The 25,900-nt window shown below is 41.9% G+C and overlaps 1 protein-coding gene across 1 annotated transcript in view; it reads right to left on the reverse strand.

Moving 5' to 3' along the window:
* Positions 1 to 2,764: 2,764 nt before the first annotated feature.
* The window catches only part of LOC120020957 (junction-mediating and -regulatory protein-like), a 49,568-nt gene continuing 26,432 nt past the window's right edge, over positions 2,765 to 25,900 (reverse strand). The window contains exons 3-10 of the mRNA XM_038964623.1: positions 11,086 to 11,236; positions 10,634 to 10,803; positions 10,179 to 10,344; positions 9,585 to 9,772; positions 9,216 to 9,302; positions 5,694 to 5,795; positions 5,086 to 5,599; positions 2,765 to 4,975 (exon numbers count right to left, since the gene is read on the reverse strand). Coding sequence (XP_038820551.1) covers positions 4,653 to 4,975; positions 5,086 to 5,599; positions 5,694 to 5,795; positions 9,216 to 9,302; positions 9,585 to 9,772; positions 10,179 to 10,344; positions 10,634 to 10,803; positions 11,086 to 11,236 — 1,701 coding nt within the window. The 3' untranslated portion in view covers positions 2,765 to 4,652. The remainder of the gene's footprint in view (positions 4,976 to 5,085; positions 5,600 to 5,693; positions 5,796 to 9,215; positions 9,303 to 9,584; positions 9,773 to 10,178; positions 10,345 to 10,633; positions 10,804 to 11,085; positions 11,237 to 25,900) is intronic.

The following is a 25,900-nucleotide window of genomic DNA, read 5'->3' on the forward strand; positions in this document are numbered from 1 at the left end:
AGAGTCTTCTGTCTGGCAACTCGACCATAAAGGCCTGATTGGTGGAGTGCTGGAGAGACGGTTGTCCTTCTAGAAGGTTCTCCCATCTCCACAGAGGTACTGTAGAGCTCTGTCAGAGTGACCATCGGGTTCTCCCTGACCAAGGCCCTCCTCCCCTGATTGCTCAGTTTGGCAGGGCGGCCAGCTCTAGGAAGTCTTGGGGACCTTCAATGCAGGCACTGTGTTCTTGGACATTCAATGCAGCAGACATTTTGTGGTACCCTTTCCCAGATCTGTGCCTCGACACAATCCTGTCTCGGAGCTCTACGGACAATTCCTTTGACCTCATGGCTTGGTTTTTGCTCTGACGTGCACTGTCAACTGTGGGACCTTATATAGACAGACAGGTGTGCGTCTTTCCAAATCATGTCCAATCAATTAAATTTACCACAGGTGGACTCCAAGTTGTAGAAACATCTCAAAGATGATAAATGGAAACAGGATGCACCTGAGGTCAATTTTGAGTCTCATAGCAAAGGGTCTGAATACTTATGTAAATTCTGTTTTTTATATTTAATACATTTGAAAAAATTTACATCTTTTTTCGCTTTATTATGAGTTATTGTGTGTAGATTGATGAGGATTTTTTATTTATTTTTTAAATCCATTTTAGAATAAGGCTGTAACATAACAAATTGTGGAAAAAGCCAAGGGGTCTGAATACTTTCCAAATGCACAGTATTTTCAACAACAACAAAAATGTGCGAAGTCTGGCTAGCATTCCATCGGAGAGGATGTTGAATATGGTGGGTTATTTTGCTTCAGGGTTTTCTTCCATCAGACTTTGAACAGGACAAAGGAAACGCTCATTTTCTACAAAGTTCAGTTCAGTCATCCAGAGTCGCTCGCTGGTGGATGTTTTGCTTGCTATTATTGTTTACTCTTCGCTGTCGTACGCCACACATTCAGGTCTGTTTTTTAACTATTCTACATCTACTGGTTTCTTATTCAGTTATTACTACAGTACTACTATTGCTCTGTTTACTATGGAGATATCAATGTCAGCCAAAAGGACAGTCAGATCAGATGTGGTCATGGAAATGGAGATAGTCAGACTCACTGGTCTTTACAGCGTTTCACTGGACTCTATGGCCCCATCTGACACTGGACTAAGGGTCAGAGGTCAGACAGATGACCTCACAGTCACTTTATTAAACGCTCCCAACGTCCTCCCTCCTATCACAATGTTACCATGGAGATTGAAGAAGAATCTGGCATATTGTCCGAGATTGAGAACAGATCTTGGACAACCTTCTATACTAAATGAGCAATACAAAGAGGGAGCATCGAGAAGAAAAATAAACATGTTGAAGTCTCACTTTCAGGTATTTTCCTCTTCTTCTGGGAAATGTAAGGAGAGACAAAGAAACAACGCTACTCCAAGCCCAGAAGCTGGGGTTTGGGTCAGCAGTGACTACAAAAGTCTTTCCTTTCTATAAACTTTTTTATGACAAATACTAATATAACAAATTTATAGTGCTCTTGTGAAAATGGAATTGTATGTTTGGGTGAATCCAAAACGACGATATTTCTTTTCTTTTTTTTCCCTCTACTTGTTTCTGTTGCGACTTGAAAGTGCAATGATTGATTGGTTCATGATGTTTTCTCTTGATTTATTCCAGATATATTATAACCACAGATTTTAATGAGAATTGTATCAAACAAAGATGTTTGTCACTTACTCTTGTTTTGTTTTTTTATATGTGCGTATCAAGGTTTTTTTTTTTAGGTATGAGAAAAAAAAGACTGGCAATATGTTTGAACTATTTAAAAAGCTAATGGATTTATAGTAATTTGTGCATAGCAGGTGAGGTTTGCAGAGAGACTTTCTTTCCTTTTGCCAAAATATTTTCCTGTACAGAATGTGAATTTTGTTGACGTTGCCTTTGGTACAAATATGGATCAATGGTAACTAACTACGGTACTTTTGTGGGGTTTACTATTGCCAAAAATCTGTGATAATGTATTATAACTATATGTATACGTGAAGAACACTATTTGAAGGTCAACTTTGGGCACGAAAAGTGGTCAGACTCCACCCCTTTCTCAAACAGAAATGGGGGGTGTGCCTTTGATGTGCGCCGCGACCGATTTGTTTTTGGATGGAAGCTGTAGAGATTGGTAAGAAATGGCACTTCTTTAGCCAAATATCTTATTCATCCAAGTTTTTAAGCATTGACCTGGTATGATGGCGCATTGATCAGTTTAAAGCCATTACTTTTCAGTTTTTGCCCAACGTCGACCTTTAAGGGCTTGTTGTTGGTTCTAGTATCTTTGGGAGACTTAAATGGGGTGTCTGGGCTGTATAGCGTTTCATTTATGATCTGTACTTCTAGTTTGAAAGGGGAGAAACGTTTGAGTAATAATTTTAAATGTTGATTATGCCACATGCTTAAACAATTGTAATTTTCAGTTTATAGTAAAATAAAAACAATTTAAACAAATGAGTTGTGTAATATTTTCCCCATTCACTCATCTGAATGTTTCTTTGGTTGTCTAATCTGTACATTCTTCTCTGTAGAGACCAGTTAAGTTCCCATCCAGTCCTGTTGCTTGTATAAAATCACATCCACTTACTGCCTAAAGGGGGTCGTCTGGCTGTGTTTTCATGAATCACTATTTGTGGTTGATGTGGATGTGCTAGGCCCAACAAAAGGCTGGCTGGTTTGGCAAAACGCTGAGTTCTAATGGCTATGTGATGCCAAGTCAAAGAACAGGACAGGAAGACATTTTGGTACTTGTTTTATTTTTGAAGGGAAAAATAACTGGGATATATATAAAGCAGTTAGGAATGCGATGACAGGAAAAGATGAGTCAAATGCAAAAAAAAAATCTTAAAAAGCACATTACATTTTTTGTGGTATTACTTTATAAATCCTAACTCCATTTCTTAAAACAAAGTTTACTCAATAAATACTTGTCTTTAAGCATGCACTTGAATACATTTTTCAGTTTAATATTGCACTTATCTAGTCCTCTTCAAATCAGACCAGGCCAGCCACATGCATAAGGTCATACAAGGCAAAGGTTATAGGTCAAACTGTAGAGTTAGCTGAAGACAGAAATAAGATTAGATGGCTACAAATCATGTATAAAAGAAAACATACATAAATACGAGTGATTTCCCAACAGATATACATACTGTAAAAACCTGTCTGTCTACCGAGAACATGACAGGACTAGAAGGGGGCATCTCATAATTAAAATGACTGCCCCTAGACTCCTAAACTTCTCTCCATCTGCACTAAAAATCTGGAAAGCTAATTCCTCCGAGTCATTCCACTATGTTGCTGTCACCTACCCACGGTTTATAGATCAGTGCAGATGGAGACGAAGAACCCACTTCAGACTACTGAGACGCAGCCAGAGATCTGGATGCTGCAGAAAGTCACATGATTGGATTTTGACCACTTGCCATAAAGACACAGCATGAGCTCCATATGCTCAGTCCACTAACTCACTGAGGTTAGTTACCACACCACTGGTGGATTCAGTGAGGTAAACACACAGATAGAAATATGATGAATGGAGCCGACAGGATCCCTATTCTATATGACAGACAATCATATCAGCTCTGCACCATATGTGACTGTTTTTCCAAGACCACTGAAGATGGTGCTGGAAAAATGCAGTACTACGACCTTTGACCTGGCCAAACAATTTGGACAGCAGTTGTGCACTCTCAGTCCTTCAGTTCCTAACAGTACAGCATTCTTTCTTCATCGTGTCCTTCATTCTCAGTGCATGAATCATTACAGTAAACAGAGATTGTTCCTATAGTAATAGTTTCAGTTTTGACACAACTCTTAGATAAAAACACGAAGCGACTCCTGGTAAAACCGGTACTAGTGGACTCGCTTGGAAAATAATAGCAGTCAAAACAAGGCAGTAAAAAAAGAAACTACTTTCTAAATAAAAATGACCGTAAAAGAACGTAAAAGCACACTTTTAAAAAAACGTCACCGGAAACAACACACTTCATGAATATGGTATATGGAATGAATGACACCTGGGTAGAGCTGGATACTTCAGCTGGCTGTAAGGGCACCGATCTTACAGAGAACATCATCATGACATCTCAACCTCAATACCAGGGGTGGCCAAGCTCACCCGTGTGGTTGCAAGCTTTTGTTCCAGCCAAGCAATAACACACCTTATTCTACAAGGGGTTGAATAAACATTGAGGAAAACACTCAATCCTGTCAAATGTAAAACAAACACACCACAGCAACCTACAGTTCAACTCTCCAACCTCATAGTTCATTCTACATACGGGATCCCAGAACCCTAGCTTTCCAGTCAGTGCACTGACAAGGGGCCTTATTCCCCCACTTGGTACAGGACAATGAAGGAATCGAATGAAGGAATTTCATTTCCATAGTGACTTCCATCACAAGGTTCTCAATGTGCTTGACTTTGGATAGAGCAGGAGGAGCACAACATAGAAAACCAGGAGGAAAGGCTAGTGGTCCATTTCAAAGACGAGAAGAAACAGTAAGAAAAAGTTACTTCTGACCTATTTTCTGAAGAAAAAAACATCAGGAAACATCTCTACTCCGCTTTCTGGGTCTGTCAGTGTGGAGCCAGAAATAGTAGATAGTAGCAGGTTGAGATCAAAGGTCAGAGTCCCAGTCGGTGCAGGGCAGGCCCTCGTCCTCAGACTCGGACTCAGGCGAAGCCTCCTTGATGCGTCTCAGGGCTTCGTGGATGGAGCGGGTCAGAGCGTCGGCCGAGTGGGGGAACGAGCCCTTGGGGTGCCGCTGCTGGTCCGGACGCGTCCGCACCTTCCTCAGCCTAACGCCCTGCCGGATCTGGGCCAGGATGTTGTTGCTCTCGTCATCGTCTGGATCGGGGGCTAGGACCCGGAGCTCTGCCTTCCGCAGGTGGAAGCTGCCTCGCTTGAGGGAGTTCAGGACCTCGTCCATGGGGGAACTCGCTGTAGAGATGGGAGAATGGAACAATGTCAGAGAAAAATCTAGTCAATTTCTCATTTAGAAATATTCCTTTAAAATACATTGTTAGTAATAGTATGTTGTCATGACTCACCTCTCCTCCACTGTGAGGAGTCCAGCGAGGCGGTCTTCTTCAGTTTCTTCCTGGCTGTCTGCAGCTGACTGCTGTCAAAGAACCGTGGGGAGAACGGAGCCAGGGGGAGAGGCTCTGAATCCGACCCAGCCTTGGACTGCCGAACTGGGCTAGTGGGGTGAGCGTGCTCCCCTCCTTCACTGGAGAGGTCCTCTAAGGAGGGAGGGGGTGGGGGAGGAGGAGGTGGTGGAGGTGCAGAGGACAGGAGCGCTGAGAGAGGAGTTAGAGAGGAGGGGGCAGAGAGAGGCCCAGTGGCACCCCCTAGCAGGGTTAGAGAGAAACTCTGGTGACCACAGGCATCAGAGGGAGGGGCAGAGAGCTCTGAGAGGTCAGCGGTGTCTGTCTGGACGCTGGCAGCTAGGGTCTCAGGCCTCCCCGCAGGGGAGAGGGGGGAGGAGGAGATGGTTTTCTTCCAGGAGTGGCCGTGGGACATAAGCAGTCTGCTGGACTTCAGAGTCACCTGACCAGGGAAACGCTGCAACAGACAGAACCAACAGTTACAACATGACCAGAGTCTAAACACAGCATGAGAGTTTTAGAGTGTTCTTCAGAGGTAGCGGCGACCTCACCTGTTTGAAGCTGCGTAGTCTGTCCAGAGTCCTTGATCTATCCAGACTCATTCTGGTGTTACTCCTCTCCTCCTCCTCCTCTTCCTCCTGCTCCTCCCCTCGCTACGGAGAAACACAGATAGGATGAAGAACAATACTCACCATCATCCCTGTTATACTGAATCAACACAAACAGGACTCCTTAAAAACACGCCACTTCGATACAGCTATGACCAGAAGTGACTTTTCGAAGAAGATTAGGAAAGCATTTTCGCTAACCCTAACCTAACCTTAACCTAATTCTCCTAACCTGCCACATTAATTATCCTAACCTGCTACGTAAGTTCTCCTAACCTGCCACATAAGTCACATACAGTTGAAGTCAAAAGTTTACATACACCTTAGACAAATACATTTAAACTCAGTATTTCACAATTACTGACATTTAATCCTAGTAAAAATTCCCTGTTTTAGGTCAGTTAGGATCACCACTTTATTTTAAGAATGTGAAATGTCAGAATAATAGTAGAGAGAATGATTTATTTCAGCTTTTATTTATTTCATCACATTCCCAGTGGGTCAGAAGTTTACATACAGTCATGGCCAAAAGTTGAGAGAATGACACAAATATTAATTTCAACAAAGTTTGCTGCTTCAGTGTCTTTAGATATTTTTGTCAGATGTTACTATGGAATACTGAAGTATAATTACAAGCATTTCATAAGTGTCAAAGGCTTTTATTGACAATTACATGAAGTTGATGCAAAGAGTCAATATTTGCAGTGTTGACCCTTCTTTTTCAAGACCTCTGCAATCCACCGTGGCATGCTGTCAATTAACTTCTGGGCCACATCCTGACTGATGGCAGCCCAGTCTTGCATAATCAATGCTTGGAGTTTGTCAGAATTTGTGGGTTTTTGTTTGTCCACCCACCACTTGAGGATTGACCACCAGTTCTCAATGGGATTAAGGTCTGGGGAGTTTCCTGGCCATGGACCCAAAATATTGATGTTTTGTTCCCCGAGCCACTTAGTTATCACTTTTGCCTCACGGCAAGGTGCTCCATCATGCTGGAAAAGGCATTGTTCATCACCAAACTGTTCCTGGATGGTTGGGAGAAGTTGCTCTCTGAGGATGTGTTGGTACCATTCTTTATTCATGGCTGTGTTCTTAGGCAAAATTGTGAGTGAGCCCACTACCTTCGCTGAGAAGCAACCCCACACACTGTTGGTTACTGTTGGCATGACACAGGACTGATGGTAGCGCTCACCTTGTCTTCTCCGGACAAGCTTTTTTCCAGATGTCCCAAACAATCAGAAAGGGGATTCATCAGAGAAAATGACTTTACCCCAGTCCTCAGCAGTCCAATCCCGGTACCTTTTGCAGAATATCAGTCTGTCCCTGATGTTTTTCCTGGAGAGAAGTGGCCTCTTTGCTGCCCTTCTTGACACCAGGCCATCCTCCAAAAGTCTTCGCCTCACTGTGCGTGCAGATGCACTCACACCTGCCTGCTGCCATTCCTGAGCAAGCTCTGTACTGGTGGTGCCCCATTCCCGTAGCTGAATCAACTTTAGGAGACGGTCCTGGCGCTTGCTGGACTTTCTTGGGAGCCCTGAAGCCTTCTTCACAGCAATTGAACCGCTCTTCTTGAAGTTCTTGATGATCCGATAAATGGTTGATTTAGGTGCAATCTTACTGGCAGCAATATCCTTGCCTGTGAAGCCCTTTTTGTGCAAATCAATGATGACGGCATGTGTTTCCTTGCAGGTAACCATGATTGACAGCGGAAGAACAATGATTCCAAGCACCATCCTCCTTTTGAAGCTTCCAGTCTGTTATTCGAACTCAACCAGCATGACAGAGTGATCTCCAGCCTTGTCCTCGTTAACACTCACACCTGTGTTAACGAGAGAATCAGCTGGTCCTTTTGTGGCAGGGCTGAAATACAGTGGAAATGTTTTTGGGGGATTCAGTTCATTTGCATGGCAAAGAGGGACTTTGCAATTCATCTGATCACCCTTCATAACATTCTGGAGTACATGCAAATTGCCATCATACAAACTGAGGCAGCAGACTTGGTGAAAATTTATATTTGTGTCATTCTCAAAACATTTGGCCACGACTGTACACTCAATTAGTATTTGGTAGCATTGCCTTTAAATTGTTTACCTTGGGTCAAACGTTTTGGGTAGCCTTCCACAAGCTTCCCGCAATAAGTTGGGTGAATTTTGGACCATTCCTCCTGACAGAGCTGGTGTAACTGAGTCAGGTTTGTAGGCCTCCTTGCTCGCACACGCTTTTTCAGTTCTGCCCACACATTTTCTATAGGATTGAGGTCAGGGCTTTGTGATGGCCACTCCGATACCTTGACTCTGTTGTCCTTAAGCCAGTTTGCCACAACTTTGGAAGTATGCTTGGGATCATTGTCCATTTGGAAGACCCATTTGTGACCAAGCTTTAACTTCCTGACTGATGTCTTGAGATGTTGCTTCAATATATCCACATCATTTCCCCTCGTGATGCCATCTATTTTGTGAAGTGCACCAGTCCCTCCTGCAGCAAAGCACCCGCACAACATGATGCTGCCACCCCCATGCTTCACGGTTGGGATAGTGTTCTTCGGCTTGCAAGCATCACCCTTTTTTCTCCAAACATAACGATGGTCATCATGGCCAAACAGTTCTATTTTTGTTTCATCAGACCAGAGGACATTTCTCCAAAAAGTACAATCTTTGTCCCCATGTGCAGTTGCAAAACGTAGTCTGGCTTTTTTATGGCGGTTTTGGTGCAGTGGATTCTTCCTTGCTGAGCTGCCTGTCAGGTTATGTCGATATAGGACTCGTTTTATTGTGGATATAGATACTTTTGTACCTGCTTCCTCCAGCATCCTCACAAGGTCCTTTGCTGTTGTTCTGGGATTGATTTGCACTTTTCGCACCACAGTACGTTCATCTCTAGGAGACACAAAGCGTCTCCTTCCTGAGCGGTATGACGGCTGTGTGGTCCCATGGTGTTCATACTTGTGTGCTATTGTTTGTACAGATGAAAGTGGTACCTTCAGGCGTTTGGAAATTGCTCCCAAGGATGAACCAGACTTGTGGAGGTCTACAATTTTTTTCTGAGGTCTTGGCTGATTTATTTTGATTTAACCATGATGTCAAGCAAAGAGGCACTGATTTTGAAGGTAGGCCTTGAAATACATCCACAGGTACACCTCCAATTAGCTCAAATTATGTCAATTAAAAGCTTCTAAAGCCATGACATCATTTTTCTGGACCACTGGAACTGTGATACAGTGAATGATAAGTGAAATGTCTGTAAACAATTGTTGGAAAAATGACTTGTGTCATGCACAAAGTAGATGTCCTAACCGACTTGCCAAAATTATAGTTTGTTAAACCAGAAATTTGTGGAGTGGTTGAAAAACGAGTTTTAATGACTCCAACCTAAGCGTATGTAAACTTCCGACTTCAACTGTAGCTGTATGGAAGTGGTGCGTTTATAGGGAATCTCGAACACAAACACTAATGAAAGACAACGTACCTGTTGCAGCGCTTGGTGCGATGTCTGGTCGTCCTGACTACCCTGGCGTTGCTGGATCTTCTGGTTGTGGTTGACCATACAGATCTCCTGGTTTTAGGTAAACAAGACATATTAGAGCCAACACAATACAGGAGGATGGAAGACGTAAACAAAGTATTGGTCTTCTGCTTCCTTTTTGTTCTCGGGGCAGGCTTTCATGGCTTTGATTGGTTAGCAAGTCCAGAGGTAAGCGTGTGATTGGTCAGTTAGGCTTGCTTAGCTCTGACTGGTTAGTAAGTCCAGAGGAAGCGTGTGATTGGTCAGGTAGGCTTGCTTAGCTCTGACTGGTTAGTAAGTCCAGAGGTAAGCGTGTGATTGGTTGCTAAATACCTTTTTGTTCTTAAGGTAGACCTTCTTGGCGGTGATGCGTCCCCTGCGTGCCTCTAGCTGTCTGGTCCTCTGCTGCAGCTGGCTAAGCTCGTCTCGGAGGAGCGGAGGGGGAGCTGAGGGTTCCTCCACCCCCTGCATGGCATCAGGACTCTCATACGCATCATAGTACACCACCTCGTCCTGGCGCTCTGTGGGAGAGAGGACACATAGAGGATCACTGTTTAGTACCGTAGGCCAGTCTTTCTACAGAGGCTCTGGAGCTGAGTGGTTATAACAGGCAGAAGTGTTGATTAACAGCAACAGGTATAGGTGTATAGTAGTGTTGTCACGATATCTGTATTGCGATACTAGGAAGTAAGGAAACAAAGGAAACAAAACATGAAGTGGACTAAATTTCATGAAGAAAACAGTCTTGATGATGGAAAAAACAGCCTTGTGTTGTCGCCCAGAGTCACATTTGTTTATTTGACAAGCTCAATATTTTACAGAAGTAGGTTTTAAAAGGACCATAGAGTTAAGTCTGCTTCGTGTTTTCGTTTTTGACAAGGAAAATCTGGTACCGTAGTATCGCTAGTGTATAATATTATTGTCTACCAGTGATCTGTCTGCGGAGGCTGGTGAGCTGGGCGTTGAGCAGCAGTTCCTCACAGCGCAGCACCTCAGCCTGGATGTCATAGAGCTGCAGCTGGAGCTCATAGTACAGCGCCTCCATCTGGTCCAACCGCAGCATGGCATCCTCTCCCTCCTGCAGGTTTTGCATCTGAGACACCCAGAGAGAGAGAAAGAGATGGTCAGAAAGACAGACAGAGTATTGTGTACCTAGGGTAGCTGGTGTGCGGTGAGATATCTGGTGTAAAATGGCTGCCGTGGCATTGGTGGTGGATGAGGAGTGATTCCCCAATACAAAGTGCTTTGAGAGTCTGGTAAAGTGCTATAGCATTAGTAGTACCTCCTGTTTCAAGCTGTTTCCTATGCTCCAGTCAGATCTCCTTTATTACTTTTATAACAGTAGTAGTATAGTAGTAGTACTATAGTAGTAGTAGTAGTACCTCCTGTTTCAGGCCATGTTTCCTCTGCTCCAGGCAGATCTCCTTGGCCCTCATCAGCTGCAGTGTTTCCTTGGAGACGGCGTACTGCAGACGCTCCATGCGGTCCAAGGCTGCAGCCCACGCCGCCTTGCCAAACTTCCTCTGGTCCACACGCATCCGCTCGTAAACCGCTGGAACACACAGATTTTTTTTTTTTTTTAAATACAAAGGACCAAAGGTAGACAAAATATGTTTGAGGTTTTAACCAGAGTGTGAGCCAGTTGATAGTTGGGTTAAGGTGATTTTGGGGATTGGGGGAAGAGTTTAGACAAAGCAGTTTAAAGCATGGAGATTAGGGTCTGACTCGGAGGGAGTGTCGGTATAATAGTCTGTCTATGGGCTGCTCTGCTCTGTGGATGATGCATGGCTCTGGAGTTTGCCTCTACAGAGTTTGCGTGTGTGTGTGAACTTACCTTTCTGAGCCCTGGCGGTCGTCTCGAAGAACTTGACGGTGAGGTCCTGTATGGAGAGGACGGCAGCGTGAGCCTTCCTCGTCCACTCCTCATCCTCCCTCCTCAGCCCCTCCACACGACGAGGCCCCAGACGCTCCGTCTCCAGGGAGATCTGACCCAGGTCAACAGGGGTCATGCAAAGGTCAAATCAACTCCATTATTTTTGTTTGTATAAGATCTTATTTTACATAAACAATAAAAAACATACACATACAAACAAATACATCATACAAACATCACACTGCCTAGACCCACTAGCCACCATATCCAGTAGCGTTATCCCTTTTTGCCACATGCCTCAAACTGCACAATTTTGCTTCTCTCCGTCGCCACGCTCTTTCAATTTTTAGATAATAAAGCATTTGACCTTTCCATTGCGTGAACGACAGAGGATTGGCTGATTTCTTGAGTACAAGTGTTTTTAAAAAGTAATCGATGAGAAGAGTACTGTCCAACCCATCGGGTAGCCCACTGCACCATCATATGTCATGTCTTGAAATATACAGACAGATGAATTAAAAGCACATTTACATTGCAATACCTCTGACACCCATCTTTCCAACTCCGCCCATAACTTTGGAATTTTGTAACATTCCCAGAAGGCATGAATTATTTACTCATTAGTAGTTTTACACTTCAGACATGACTGCAATGGTGCTGTAGAATTTTGGAATTTTGTCTCTTGTATAATACATTCCATACATTAATTTATACTGGATTAAGCGTACATTTTCATGAACTGTAATTGTGTTAGTTATGTTCCAACATTCCCTCCATCTTGTGCCAACATCAGTTATTTTTAAGTCTTGGTTCCAGTAGTTTATATTTTTTTCTAAAGAGATTGTCAGTTGGATATGTTCTCTGCAAGGTTTTGCATAATCTTCCCTGTCATATGAACAAAATGTTCTGACTCAAATAAGGTTCCCTCAAGGTTGCTCTGATGTCCAAAAGATTTGAAATCAACATTTGGTGATATAACACTTCCAAGTTGGATGTATTTGAACATTTCTACTCAAATTGCTTTTTAAAGCTGTAATGGAAATACATGTATTTCCTGACACCAAGTCATTTATGGTTTCTATGCCTTTAGTTTTCCATGTGGACCAATTTATAGATAAATTCTGAAAAGTTATCCAAGGATAGTTCCATAAGGTTGTGTTTTTAGGGAATGATATTGGTTCTTGTAGAATACGTTTCATTTTCTTCCATATTGTTATACTATGAAGTTGTTCATGTTCTTAGCTTTATCCTTTGAAAATAGACACGTGAAAAGATTCTGCAGATTTTCAATATGTACCCATTGTTCCTCATTAGTGTATTTAACTATATGTCACAAGGAAAAGCCCTGGGTGGCGAGTTGATACAATTCCAAGTCTGGAAGGTTTAAACCACCTCAGACTTAGAAAGAAGTAAAACTTTCCTTTTAAATCTATGAATTTTATTTGCCCATATAAAGTCTGTTATAACTGAGTATACTTTTTTTAAAGAATGACTTCGGTGGGGTAATTGGTATTACTGAAAATAAATACAAAAACTTTGGCAGCCATGCCATTCTAAAAAGAGGTTTATTCTACCTGTAAGATTTACAGAAAGATTATTCCATTTAATTAGATCTGCTTTCATAGTGTTGAGTAATGGAATAAAGTAATTTTTTGTAGTCCACTTAAAGGAATGCTGCAGATAGGGAGATATTATTTTTCCCGATTGCCATTATTTTGAATTTTTCCATGTTCATTTTATAACCTTCCAGGTGAATCAACAGCCTGATCAACTCTATGTGAAGGAGATGTGTCACGCTGCATGAGGCAAATGGTGGTCACACCAGATACTGACTGGTTTTCTGATCCAAGGCCCTACTTTTTTTTTTTTTTGGTATTTGTGACCAACAGATGTATATGTGTATTCCCAGTCATGTGCAATTCATAGATTAGGGCCTAATTCATTTATTTAAATTGATTGATTTCCTTTTATGAACTGTAACTCAACAAAATCTTTTAAAATGTTGCCTGTTGCATTTATATTTTTGTTCAGTGTATTATTCATGTATATTTTTGCTTTAGGACATCTATACAATATTTGTATTGAATGTTGTAACGTTTGCTTCCAACACGCTCAAACACGTAGATCCCCTGAACGCAGCTCACTTTCCAGTTCACACTCTCAAACACGTAGATCCCCTGAACGCAGCTCACTTTCCAACTCACACTCTCAAACACATAAATCCCAATCACCTGAATTCTAATCACCTGTTCACACACCTGTATGTCATTATCACACACAATTTCGTTCAGTTCTTTTCACCCCATCACTGTGAGGTATTGTTTGTTTTGTGACACACTTCTTTCGTAGCTCTGTTTTTGCCGTGATTTACTTCTCCCGTGTATGATAGTTTTTGCCTGCCTCACTAACGACACCTTTTGCCTATTCCCTGCCTGTACTTTAGCCTATTGGATTTCCTGTTGTCAACCTATTGCCTGACCTCACGGACTACATTACTAGCCTTTTCTCTGCCTGTACTGTTGCCCTTTTGGACCCCTTGTGTATGACCTTCTGCCTGCCCCTGGACCTAGCTACCTGCCTCCTCCTGTGGTCCTGTACAATAAACAGCTGCTGCTCCCTGCGCTTGAAACCAGCTCTCTGTCTCCCGTCGTGTTCATTACAAATGTATTATTTCAGCTGGAAAGTTGAATAGAAATGGCAATTCCAGACAATCAAAAGCATTTTCGGGCATTATTAATCAATTGTTTTATTGTTTTGCGTATTGTATTAAACTGAAACACGTTCTGTAAGTGTCTATTTTTAAATAATCCCCATTTGATTGATATGTATCAAGTCTTAAGACTTTTGCCATTCTATTGCTTATAAAATTTATAATTTTATTGTCACAATTTGTTAAACTTATGAGTCTTTAATCAGCAAGGGACTCTCCAGATTTGAATATAACTGTTTGATGCAGGGAACTAGGAAGTACTGAATTAAGCGACGTGTGTTGTCATTTGTGTAAATAGGGGGCTACTTTGTCCAAAATGTTGAATAGAATTCTACGGGAAAACCATCCATTCCTGGTGCTTTTCTCTGTGCTAAAATTTGAACAGTAATTCATATTTATTCTTGGGTGATATCTGTTTTAAAAAAAAATGTTTTATTGTATGCCGATAGTTGCTGCAGAGTTAGAGTCTAACAAGGCTATAGTTCCTGTCCCACTGTTTAGTTCTGATTTATATTCATTTTCATAATAAAATTGTGATTAAATCACATTGTTGCTTCTAATTACCGCTTCTGTATCTTTATCTTTTAAAATTATAACTGGTTTAGCATTTATTCGTTTTGTGAGAGCTGCGAGATATTTACCAAGTTTATTTACCATTAAGTAGTTATTTGAATTTAACCTTTTATCTTCTTCTTCACCTTGTAAATACTTTTTATGGGATACTTTTTAAGATAGAAATTAAAATGAAAGAGAGAAAAAAAATCACTAAACGAAATTTAACTTTTGGCGAGTGTGAGATTATAATTCCCCTAATGTGCGCCTTAAAGGCATTCCAAATTATATTGGGGGTTGGCTTTTTTCTGTCCTCTATGTCCACATTTGTAAGGGTTTACATTTTCTCGTATAAGTTTTGAATCAAATTCTGGTACAGAAGACGCGCTCTGTTCATTCTCCAAATTCTGTTGCTAAATGTATTTTACATTGGTGTAATTAAGCATGATACCAGAGAATGATCCGATATCACTATTTCATGATTTGTTGGAAATAAAAAATGAAGTCAATTATTGAATAGCTTTTCTTACTTTGAGAAAAAAAGGAATAGTATTTTGTAGTTGAGAACAGTAAATCTCCAGTTGTCCGGTAAAATATTTGTAGAGATGACATTTTTCTGCCTCTTTGGAGACTCCCTAAATGTGGCTTTTTTATTACTATGTCTGTCAATCTTATCAAACGTAAAAACAGCTTCTATCTCAAGGCCATCAGACTATTAATTAGCCATCACTGGACGGGTACCACCCGGCTACTCAACCCTGCACCTTAGAGGCTGATGCCCTATACACAGTTGAAGTCGGAAGTTTACATACACCTTAGCCAAATACATTTAAACTCAGTTTTTCACAATTCCTGACATTTAATCCGAGTAAAAATTCCCTGTCTTAGGTCAGTTAAGTTCTCTAGGATAGGGGGCAGCATTTTCACGTTTGGATGAAAAGCATACCCAAATTCAATTGCCAGCTACTCATCCCCAGAAGATAAGATATGCATATTGTTAGTAGATTTGGATAGAAAACACTGAAGTTTCTAAAACTGTTTGAATCATGTCTGTGAGTATAACAGAACTTATTTAGCAGGTGAAACCCAGAGGACAAACCATTTAGATGTTGTTTTTTGAGGTCACTCTCTTTTCAATGGATTTTCATTGGGAATACAGATTTCGAATTGACATTATTGCAGTTCCTACCGCTTCCACTGGATGTCAACAGTCTTCAGAAATTAGTTGAGGGTTTTTCCTTTGTGTAATGAAGAAGTACGGCCATTTTGAATCAGGGTCACTTGAAATGTCCTGTTAGATAGAGGCGCGTGACCAGAAAGCATGCTACATATCGTTTTAATCCTGTATTGAACACAGATCATCCCGTCTTCAATTTTATCGATTATTTACGTAAAAAAATACCTAAAGTTGAAATGTTTTGAAATAGTTTGAAATGTTTTGGCAAAGTTTACAGGTAACTTTTGAGATATTTTGTAGTCATGTTTTACGAGTTGGAACCGGTGTTTTTCTGGATAAAACGCGCCAAATAAATGGACATTTTGGATATATATAGACGGAATTAATCGAACAAAAGGACCATTTGTGATGTTTATGGGACATATTGAGTGCCAACAACAGAAGCTCGTCAAAGGTAAGGCATGAATTATGTTTTAATTTCTGCGTTTTGTGTCGCGCCTGCAGGGTTGAAATATGCTTATCTCTCTGTTTACAATTGTGCTAACTCAGATAATAGCATCGTTTGCTTTCGCTGAAAAGCCTATTTGAATTCTGACATGTTGGCTGGATTCACAACCAGTGTAGCTTTAATTTGGTATCTTTCATGTGTGATTAAATGAAAGTTCGATTTTTATAGTAATGTCTATAGTAATTCATTTGAATTTGGCGCTCTGCATTTTCTCTGGCTTTTTGCCAAGTGAGACAGTAGCGTCCCGCCTAAACTCAGATTTTTGGATATAAATATTAACTTTACAGAACAAAACATACATGTATTGTGTAACATGAAGTCCTATGAGTGTCATCTGAAGAAGATCATCAAAGGTTAGTGATTCATTTTATCTCCATGTCTGCTTTTTGTTACTCCTCTCTTTGGCTGGAAAAATGGCTGTGTTTTTCTGTGGCTATGTACTGACCTAACATAATCGTTTGGTGTGCTTTCGCCGTAAATCCTTTTTGAAATCAGACATGTTGGCTGGATTCACAACAAGTGTAGCTTTAATTTGGTGTCTTTCATGTGTGATTTCATGAAAGTTAGATTTTTATAGTAATATATTTGAATTTGGCGCGCTGCATTTTTACTGGCTTTTGGCCAAGTGGGACGTTAGCGTCCCACATATCCCAGAGAAGTTAAGATCACCACTTTATTTTAAGAATGTGAAATGTCAGAATAACAGTAAAGAGAATGATTTATTTCAGCTTTTCATCAAATTCCCAGTGGGTCAGAAGTTTACATACACTCAATTAGTATTTGGTAGCATTGCCTTTAAATTGTTTACCTTGGGTCAAACATTTCAGGTAGCCTTCCACAAGCTTCCCGCAATAAGTTGGGTGAATTTTGGTCCATTCCTCCTGACAGAGCTGGTGTAAGTGAGTCAGGTTTGTATGCCTCCTTGCTCGCACACGGTTTTTCAGTTCTGCCCACAAATTGTCTATAGGATTGATGTCGGGGCTTTGTGATGGCCACTCCAATACCTTGACATTGTTGTCCTTAAACCATTTTGACACAACTTTGGAAGTATGCTTGGGGTTAATGTCCATTTGGAAGACCCATTTGTGATCAAGCTTTAACTTCCTGACTGATGTCTTGAGATGTTGCTTCAATATATCCACATAATTTTCCTCCCTCATGATGCCATCTATTTTGTGAAGTGCACCAATCCCTCCTGCAGCAAAGCACCCCCACAACATGATCCCACTGGAATTGTGAAATAATCTGTCTGCAAACAATTGTTGGAAAAATGACTTGTGTCATGCACAAAGTAGATGTCCTAACCGACTTGCCAAAACTATAGTTTGTTAAACCAGATATTTGTGGAGTGGTTGAAAAATGAGTTTTAATGACTCCAACCTAAACGTATGCATGTAAACTTCCGACTTCAATTGTATATCTACAGAAATAAAATAGATCTTGGTTCTGTTGCCTGTTTGAGTGTTTGTATAATAACCTACTGATTCCGTGAGCACCAAGCCTCACCCAACCACAACATGTCAGATAAATCTTTGCTATGTGCCGCTTGCTGCTTCCCTTCATTTTCTTGATCTCCAGTATTTTCCACAACTAGTCAAACGTATTCCACACATTCGACTTCCTCCTGAGCAACCAAACATTCCCCCGTTTTGAGTTTATTTGTCACGTCATCTGCATCCATTTGCTGTCACGTATTACAGTGTTCGGAGTTTGTTATAACCAATTTATTGATTTGATTATAATTTGCTATGCTATAGGTCAGGCCCTATTAGTCACGTGCGTGCGATGCATATATGTGTCACGTAAAGAGAGCAAGGGTTGTGGGAATAGGGACGTTTTTCCTATCTGGATACACGTCAACAACCAGCCTGAACTGTTTTCTTGTTTAGGTGCTGCTGTGCGTTTTGTTGCTAACCTTACTTTGACAACTTGACGGTTTTTACTTTTTAATTAACGTTTATATTTTTTGTTTTTCCCTCGCTCGACTTTTTTTTTTTCATTCAACTTTTTCACTCCAGACGCTTTATCTGGACATTGTTCGTCAAGACCTCCACCAGCCGAAGCTAAGTAGTAACATTAACATGATGCCTTCTAATTGCAGTCGCTGTACTCATAATATACAGGAGAACGATCGCCTTACGGCGAGGCTAACTGTGCTGCAAGCCCAGCTTCAGACGCAATCGTTAGGCAAGGGTAATTTCAGTGTAGGAAAGGATGAAACAGCGTCTGTGCAACCAGTAAGTACAGATAGTAGTATAGTAAATCCCCTCGCACAGTCCCCGCAGCCGGACAACTTTCTCATGGCTTCTGGAGGGAAATGCTGTAGGAATGCTCAACCGGTGTCGCTCACTCAGGCGACAGAAACTTTCAACCGGTTCTCCCAATTAAGCAGCGAGTCGGCGTCAGAGGCCGAACCTTCTCTGGTCTCTACTCCTCCCGTTACGGGGTCTGAAACGCCGAAGCCTCCCACCATTAGTTCTGACAAATTGAAAACCCTAGACATTGGCGACTCCATCACCCGTAGTATTAGACTTAAAACGAATCATCCAGCGATCATACACTGTTTACTAGGGGGCAGGGCTACCGACGTTAAGGCTAATCTGAAGATGGTGCTGGCTAAAGCTAAAACTGGCGAGTGTAGAGAGTATAGGGATATTGTTATCCACGTTGGCACCAACGATGTTAGGATGAAACAGTCAGAGGTCACCAAGCGCAACATAGCTTCAGCGTGTAAATCAGCTAAAAAGATATGTCGGCATTGAGTAATTGTCTCTGGCCCCCTCCCAGTTAGGGGGAGTGATGAGCTCTACAGCAGTCTCACAACTCAATCGCTGGTTGAAAACTGTTTTCTGCCCCTCCCAAAAGATAGAATTTGTAGATAATTGGCCCTCTTTCTGGGACTCACCCACAAACAGGACCAAGCCTGGCCTGTTGAGGAGTGACGGACTCCATCCTAGCTGGAGGGGTGCTCTCATCTTATCTACGAACATAGACAGGGCTTTAACCTCTTGACGCTAGGGGTCAGATTTAAAAAAATATATATATATAATGTTTAAATAATGTTCCCAAGATAAACGGACTATTTCTCAGGTCCAGATCGTAGAATATGAAAATAATTTACAGATTAGGATAGAAAACACTCCAAAGTTTCCAAAACTGTCAAAATATTGTCTGTGAGTACAACAAAACTGATTCTGCAGGCGAAAACCTGAGAAAATCTAAGCCGGAAGTGATTTTTTAAATTATTTTTTTATCTGTGTTTCCTGGCCCGTTGTCACGTTCCTGACCTTATTTCCTTTGTTTAGTCTTTGTTTAGTTGGTCAGGACGTGAGCTGGGTGGGTATATTCTATGTTTTGTGTCTCATTGGTTTAGGTGTGTCTGATTGGCCTGATATGGTTCTCAATCAGAGGCAGGTGTTTTACGTTGTCTCTGATTGGGAACCATATTTAGGTAGGCTGTGTTCACTGTTTGTTTGTGGGTGATTGTTCCTGTTCATTGCGTTCTTTGTTTTCACTAGGTTCTCATGTTCAGGTCTGTAGCGTCGTTGGTTTCATTTCTGTTTATTGTTTTGTTCGTGTTTATGAAGTGTTCCAATAAATATGGAAACGTACCACGCTGCGATTTGGTCCTCCTCTCTTCCACATTACGACGATCGTGACACCCGTCTTTCTTCCATTTAAAGGGGTATCAACCAGATTCCTTTTCCAATGGCTTCCTCAGGCTGTGACCAGGCTTTAGACCTAGTTTCAGGCTTTTATTTTGAAAAATGAGCGAGATTTTTCAAAACTAGTCAGGTGTCCTCTGATTAGTTCCTGCGTGCGAGAGGGGTAGCTCTCCATTTTCTTTCTCTCTTTTATTGAATAGGTTACGGTCCGGTTGAAATATTATCGATTATGTTTGTTAAAAACAACCTAAGGATTGATTATAAAAAACATTTAACATGTTTCTACGAACATTACGGATACTCTTTGGAATTTTCGTCGAACGGAATGAGGCTTTGGTTTTCTGAACATAACGCGCAACCCAAATGGAGTTTTTTTGTTATAAAAGTAATATTTATCGAACAAAAAGAACATTTGTTGTGTAACTGGGAGTCTCGTGAGTGCAAACATCCGAAGATTATCAAAGGTAAGCGATTAATTATATTGCTTTTCTGACTTTCGTCACCATGCTAATTTGGGGCTAGCTGTTGTAGCATTGATTGATACACTCACAAAAGCTTGGATTGCTTTCGCGGGAAAGCATATTTTCAAAATCTGACACGATAGGTGGATTAACAACAAGCTAAGCTGTGTTTTGGTATATTTCACTTGTGATTGCATGATTATAAATATTTTTTGTAATATTTTGCGCCCTGCAATTCAACTGTTGTTTAGGAAAATGATCCCGCTAAAGGGATCCGTAGCGCAGAGAAGTTAACTCCCCTAGCTCCAAAATGAAATAGGGTGCAGGCCAGGCAGCAGGCTGTTAGCCAGCCTGCCAGCTCATTGGAGTCTGCCATTAGCGCAGTCAGTGTAGTCAGCTCAGCTATCCCCATTGAGACCGTGTCTGTGCCTCGACATAGGTTGGGCAAAACTAAACATGGCCGTGTTCGCCTTAGCAATCTCACTGGAATAAAGACCTCCATTCCTGCCATTATTGAAAGAGATTGTGATACATCTCAAAATAGGGCTACTTAATGTTAGATCCCTCACTTCCAAGGCAGTTATGGTCAATGAACTAATCAGTGATCATAATCTTGATGTGATTGGCCTGACTGAAACATGGTTTAAGCCTGATGAATTTACTGTGTTAAATGAGGCCTCACCTCCCCCCCCCCCCCCCAAGGCGGAGGTGATGCTAACATTTCTGATAGCAAATTTCAATTTACCAACAAGAAATTGTCAACTAGTCATGAAATCTATGCAGCCTAGTCAATCACTTTTTATAGCTACTGTTTACATGCCTCCTGGGCCATATACAGCGTTCCTCACGGAGTTCCCTGAACTCCTATCGGACCTTGTAGTCATGGCAGATAATATTCAAATTTTTGGTGACTTTAATATTCACATGGAAAAGTCCACAGACCCACTCCAAAAGGCTTTCGGAGCCATCATCGACTCAGTGGGTTTTGTCCAACATGTCTCTGGACCTATTCACTGCCACAGTCGTACTCTGGACCTAGTTTTGTCCCGTGGAATAAATGTTGTGGATCTGAAAGTTTTTCCTTATAACCCTGGACTATCGGACCACCATTTTATTATGTTTGCAATCGCAACAAATAATCTGCTCAGACCCAAACCAAGGATCATCAAAAGTCGTGCTATAAATACTCGGACAACCCAAAGATTCCTAGATGCCCTTCCAGACTCCCTCCGCCTACCCAAGGACGTACAAAAATCAGTTAACCACCTAACTGAGGAACTCAATTTAAACTTGCGCAATACCCTAGATGCAGTCGCACGCCTAAAAAACATTTGTCATAAGAAGCTCCTTGGTATCCTAGCTCCTAGCTCCTTGATATATAGAAAATACCTGAGCTCTGAAGCAAGCTTCCAGAAAATTGAAACGGAAATGGTGCCACACCAAACTAGAAGTCTTCCGACTAGCTTGTAAAGACAGTACCATGCAGTATCGAAGAGCCCTCACTGCTGCTTGATCATCCTATTTTTCCAACTTAATTGAGGAAAATAAGAACAATCCAAAATTAATTTTTGATACTGTCGCAAAGCTAACTAAAAAGCAGCATTCCCCAAGAGAGGATGGCTTTCACATCAGCAGTGATAAATTCATGAACTTCTTTGAGGAAAAGATGATCATGATCATTAGAAATCTGCATATTCCTCCAAAGCCGGTACAAGTTTAAAACATTTATGGAAGTATATATGGAGACTGTTTAGTGCCAAAAATGTTTTTTTTTTATATACTTCAATTGGTCTTAAAATTCTAAATCAAATAGCAAAATAATCTTGGTATTACCTTCCTAAAACAACTCCATATAGCTTAATAGAACGCCATCGGCGTTCAAATTTTGGAAATGTTCACATTTCCACAAACTTCAAAGTGTTTTCCTTTCAAATGGTACCAAGAATATGCATATCCTTGCGTCAGTTCCTGAGCTACAGGCAGTTAGATTTGGGTATGTCATTTTAGGCAAAATTATTTAAAAAGGGTCCGATCCTTAAGAGGCAAATAAATAAAACCCCCCCTCCCCCGACAGGGCTTAGACTCTTATGGGCACCTCAAATTAACTGTACCAGTGTCTAACAGCAGGTGGTGCAAGTTAGGGACATTGAGCTACATGCCTGGATGTGTTTACTGTACTACTAACCCAGTGTCCTCCTTTGTTTTCTTTTCATAGCTGTGGGACAATCTCTATGGATAAGAGGACCTGATTTAAACCAACCTACTGAGGCAATGGCAATCAAGTGTTCCAGTGTCTCTCACTTCTCAGACTTAGTCCTATACATGGAAGTGACTTGGGTCTTTTACACTGTCTTTGTAGCTAGCTAACCAGCCCTGGGTGAGTTAGTAAGACAGCTGATCATTGTTCTAGGTGTGTTGAGACTAGACAGCAGCAGCTGGAACAGATTGTACTTCCTAAGGACCCCCCCCACCACATACATACACTACTACACTTACATGTTAGCCTAATATCTCAATGCAAAACAGATGTGTCTGTATGATCGCTCACACACAGAGTAATCTCTGTGAGTGAGTTAGATAAAGAGAGAGAGAGAGAGAGAGAGAGAGAGAGAGAGAGAGAGAGAGAGAGAGAGAGAGAGAGAGAGAGAGAGAGAGAGAGAGAGAGAGAGAGAGAGAGAGAGAGAGAGAGAGAGAGAGAGAGGAGAGAGAGAGAGAGAGAGAGAGAGAGAGAGAGAGGAGAGAGTGTGTGTGTGTGTGTTAGTGTGTGTGTGTGTCAGAGGCAGAGAAGGATAGATAAGGGGAAAGACATAACTCAGTCAGCACTAAGGTCATGTCTAACTTTGTGTGACTGAGGTTTGCATTCTCCAATAGAGAGGGCATATTGGCCCGCCACACAAACTATAACATTTAGAATGACTAACATCTGGACCCAGTCACACATCCTGCTCTATGGAACTATGAAACACCCTAACAATGAGGATGTCCATCATATCTAAGTGGAATAAAGACATATTGTAAACACTACTAGTCTCTCCCGAGTGGCGCAGCGGGCCGCGCCCAGGAGACCCATGAGGCGGCACACAATTGGCCCAGCGTCGCCCGGGTTAAGGGAGTGTTTGGCCGGCTGGGATATCCTTGTCCCATCGCGCTCTAGCGACTCCTTGTGGCAGCCCGGGCGCATGCACGCTGACTTCGGTCGCCAGCGGTACGGTGCGCCTGGCTTCCGGGTTAAGCGAGCAGTGTGTCAAGAAGCAGTGCGGCTTGGCGGGGTCGTGTTTCGGAGGGCGTATGGTCTCGACCTTCACATCTCCCGAGTCCGTACGGGAGTTGCAGCGATGGGACAAGACTAACTATCAATTGGATATCATGAAATTGGGTAAAAGTACAACAAACAATATATATATATATATAATTATTTATTTTTTTACTACTAGTATCACTTCACAGTGGGAATGTCTTTGACAGGGGCTGTTGACAAAATGTAAAATACGCCATTTCTAGTATGCCATTGTTCTCCATTTCCCTGATACTGTGGTTGACTCAGTGTTTCCCCTATATGCGCCACTAAATTGTTGCCGCCACTGCAAAACAATTATATACAGTATATACAGTATACACATTTCTGTCGAGACATGATTTTAAGATCAGAGTGACACCAATGACTGTATATATGAATGGACAAAGCCATTGATCACGTGGCACCATTCATTCCTATGTAATGGCTCAATAGCGCATTGAAGCCAAATGAAGTTAGTTAATATAGCGTCTCAAGGAGCTAACATGCGCAGTTTGAGCTACTCCAGGAAGTGACGTTGCAGGCTTGCTCAGTGCTGCCCCCTCTCATTAAGGAATTTGGTTCTTGTTAGGTGTTCTTGTAGTGAAAAGACTATATGTGAGAAATAAGTATGAATAGAATACAGTATTGGAATAGAATGTTGCTGAGAATTGAACAATGACATATAAGAATAGTGAATGTGATGATGCCAGAGAGCTTCAGTGTTGTCCTCTGGCCAGTCTGCCACCTGGTCCAGTTAGCCCCCCCCTTTCTTCTGTCACTTCCTGGTTGCTGTGCTGTGTCATGGTCTCATCTCAGACGCGACACCCTATACAGCCATGACCTAACCCTACACCACTAAATTATACACACACTGACGCTGCCCCTCTCCGCATACAGTACTACACTACACCTCCATCCTTCTGTCCATCTTTCCACACCTCCTCTACAGCCCACTCTGTAATCTGCAGCTCCAGACAGCTGGTGTCAGAGTGAGTGAGGCAGGAATAACAGCCAGGTCTGTTACCAGGGCCAGGGGGTCACAGGCTGAAATAACTACAGAGATAGACCAGTGTCACAGTCCTTATCAGAGACGCCTAAAACAGCCGTCTATCATCTACGGGAGTGAGGAACGTCACCACACGCGCGCACACACACTTTTTATCATACACGCCTTTTAGGTTCTACCTACTAACTATGGTACTTAGCCACCATTTCATAGGTTACAGAAGCAACATGACTTATTAATGTATGCCCTTTGAACCTGGCTGTAACAGAATACCCATGCTGCATCACTCCGACACAAGATAGGGCTGACCCACAATGCATCATTCATCCTATACCTGCTCTCCTTTGTCCCGGACACCCATCCACTTCATCCCTTCATTAATCTATTCATCTGTTCCCTCTTTCGCCTGTTCCTTTTGGCATGTTGACAGGGTTCAGCCCAGGGGTGGGCAACTCCAGTGCTCGTGGGACGCAGTGTGTATATGCTTTTGTTCCAGCCCAGCTCTAACATATCTGATGAAAGTAAATGATGACTTGAATTAGGTGAGTTAGTGCTGGGCTTGATCAAAAGCCTGCATGGACTGCAGGGTTCTCGGTTTGGGTTCTATCCAGATTTTCATATCGTCAGACCGTCCTTCGCTCATCCCGGGATTTACGGTATTACCGGTTAGTACACAAGAGGGAGCCAAATAAACACACAAAAAAAGCCCATTGGGCATCTACAAGAAAGCTAACAAAATGAGCACAAATAATAGCGAATTTCCATGGAGTCTGCTAGCTAAATATGCTAACGAGCACAAATCAAAATAAATGAATTGCAAAGACAGGCAATCCAGCTCATAAAGCTATACATATATAGGTAGGAGCTACCGAATGTAATATTTTGTGAGTTTGGACATTTACAAGTGAATGTGAACGAGAGACATGGTGCAAATGAACAAAGTTTTGACGCATGCTAGGAAGAACAGTACTGGCTCTGGAGAAGCATGTGTACACGCTGTGTCTGTGTGGAGCCTGGAGTCGCTAGGGCAACAGGCCTGCCTGCTCTGCTCGGAGAAGAGAGGGGGAGGAGCAGATGGGCCGAGAAAAGCGAGGTGAAAAAGGACATCAAGATGGCAGTGTCAGCTGTACAGATTTCTCAAACATCGCAGAAAGCTAACACTATATGATGCCCCGTCTTTCAGTCACTTAGCAAGTTAAACTTGGGGTTCGCGTTAATGCAGAATTCTGCGTTTTTCACGCAGATTTATTTTTATTTTATCTCGCTGGGTTTTGTAAATGCATGTGAAATGGATACTGTTCCCAACTTCTCATCATAAGAGTATATCTCCCGTCTACTCGTACAACCAGCTAAATAACGGTGCATTCGGAAAGTATTCTGTTTTATTTCATCCTTTCTAGAATAAGGCTGAAACGTAACA

This window comes from Salvelinus namaycush, chromosome 26 (genome assembly GCF_016432855.1).
Source record: "Salvelinus namaycush isolate Seneca chromosome 26, SaNama_1.0, whole genome shotgun sequence".
Lineage (NCBI taxonomy): Eukaryota > Metazoa > Chordata > Actinopteri > Salmoniformes > Salmonidae > Salvelinus > Salvelinus namaycush.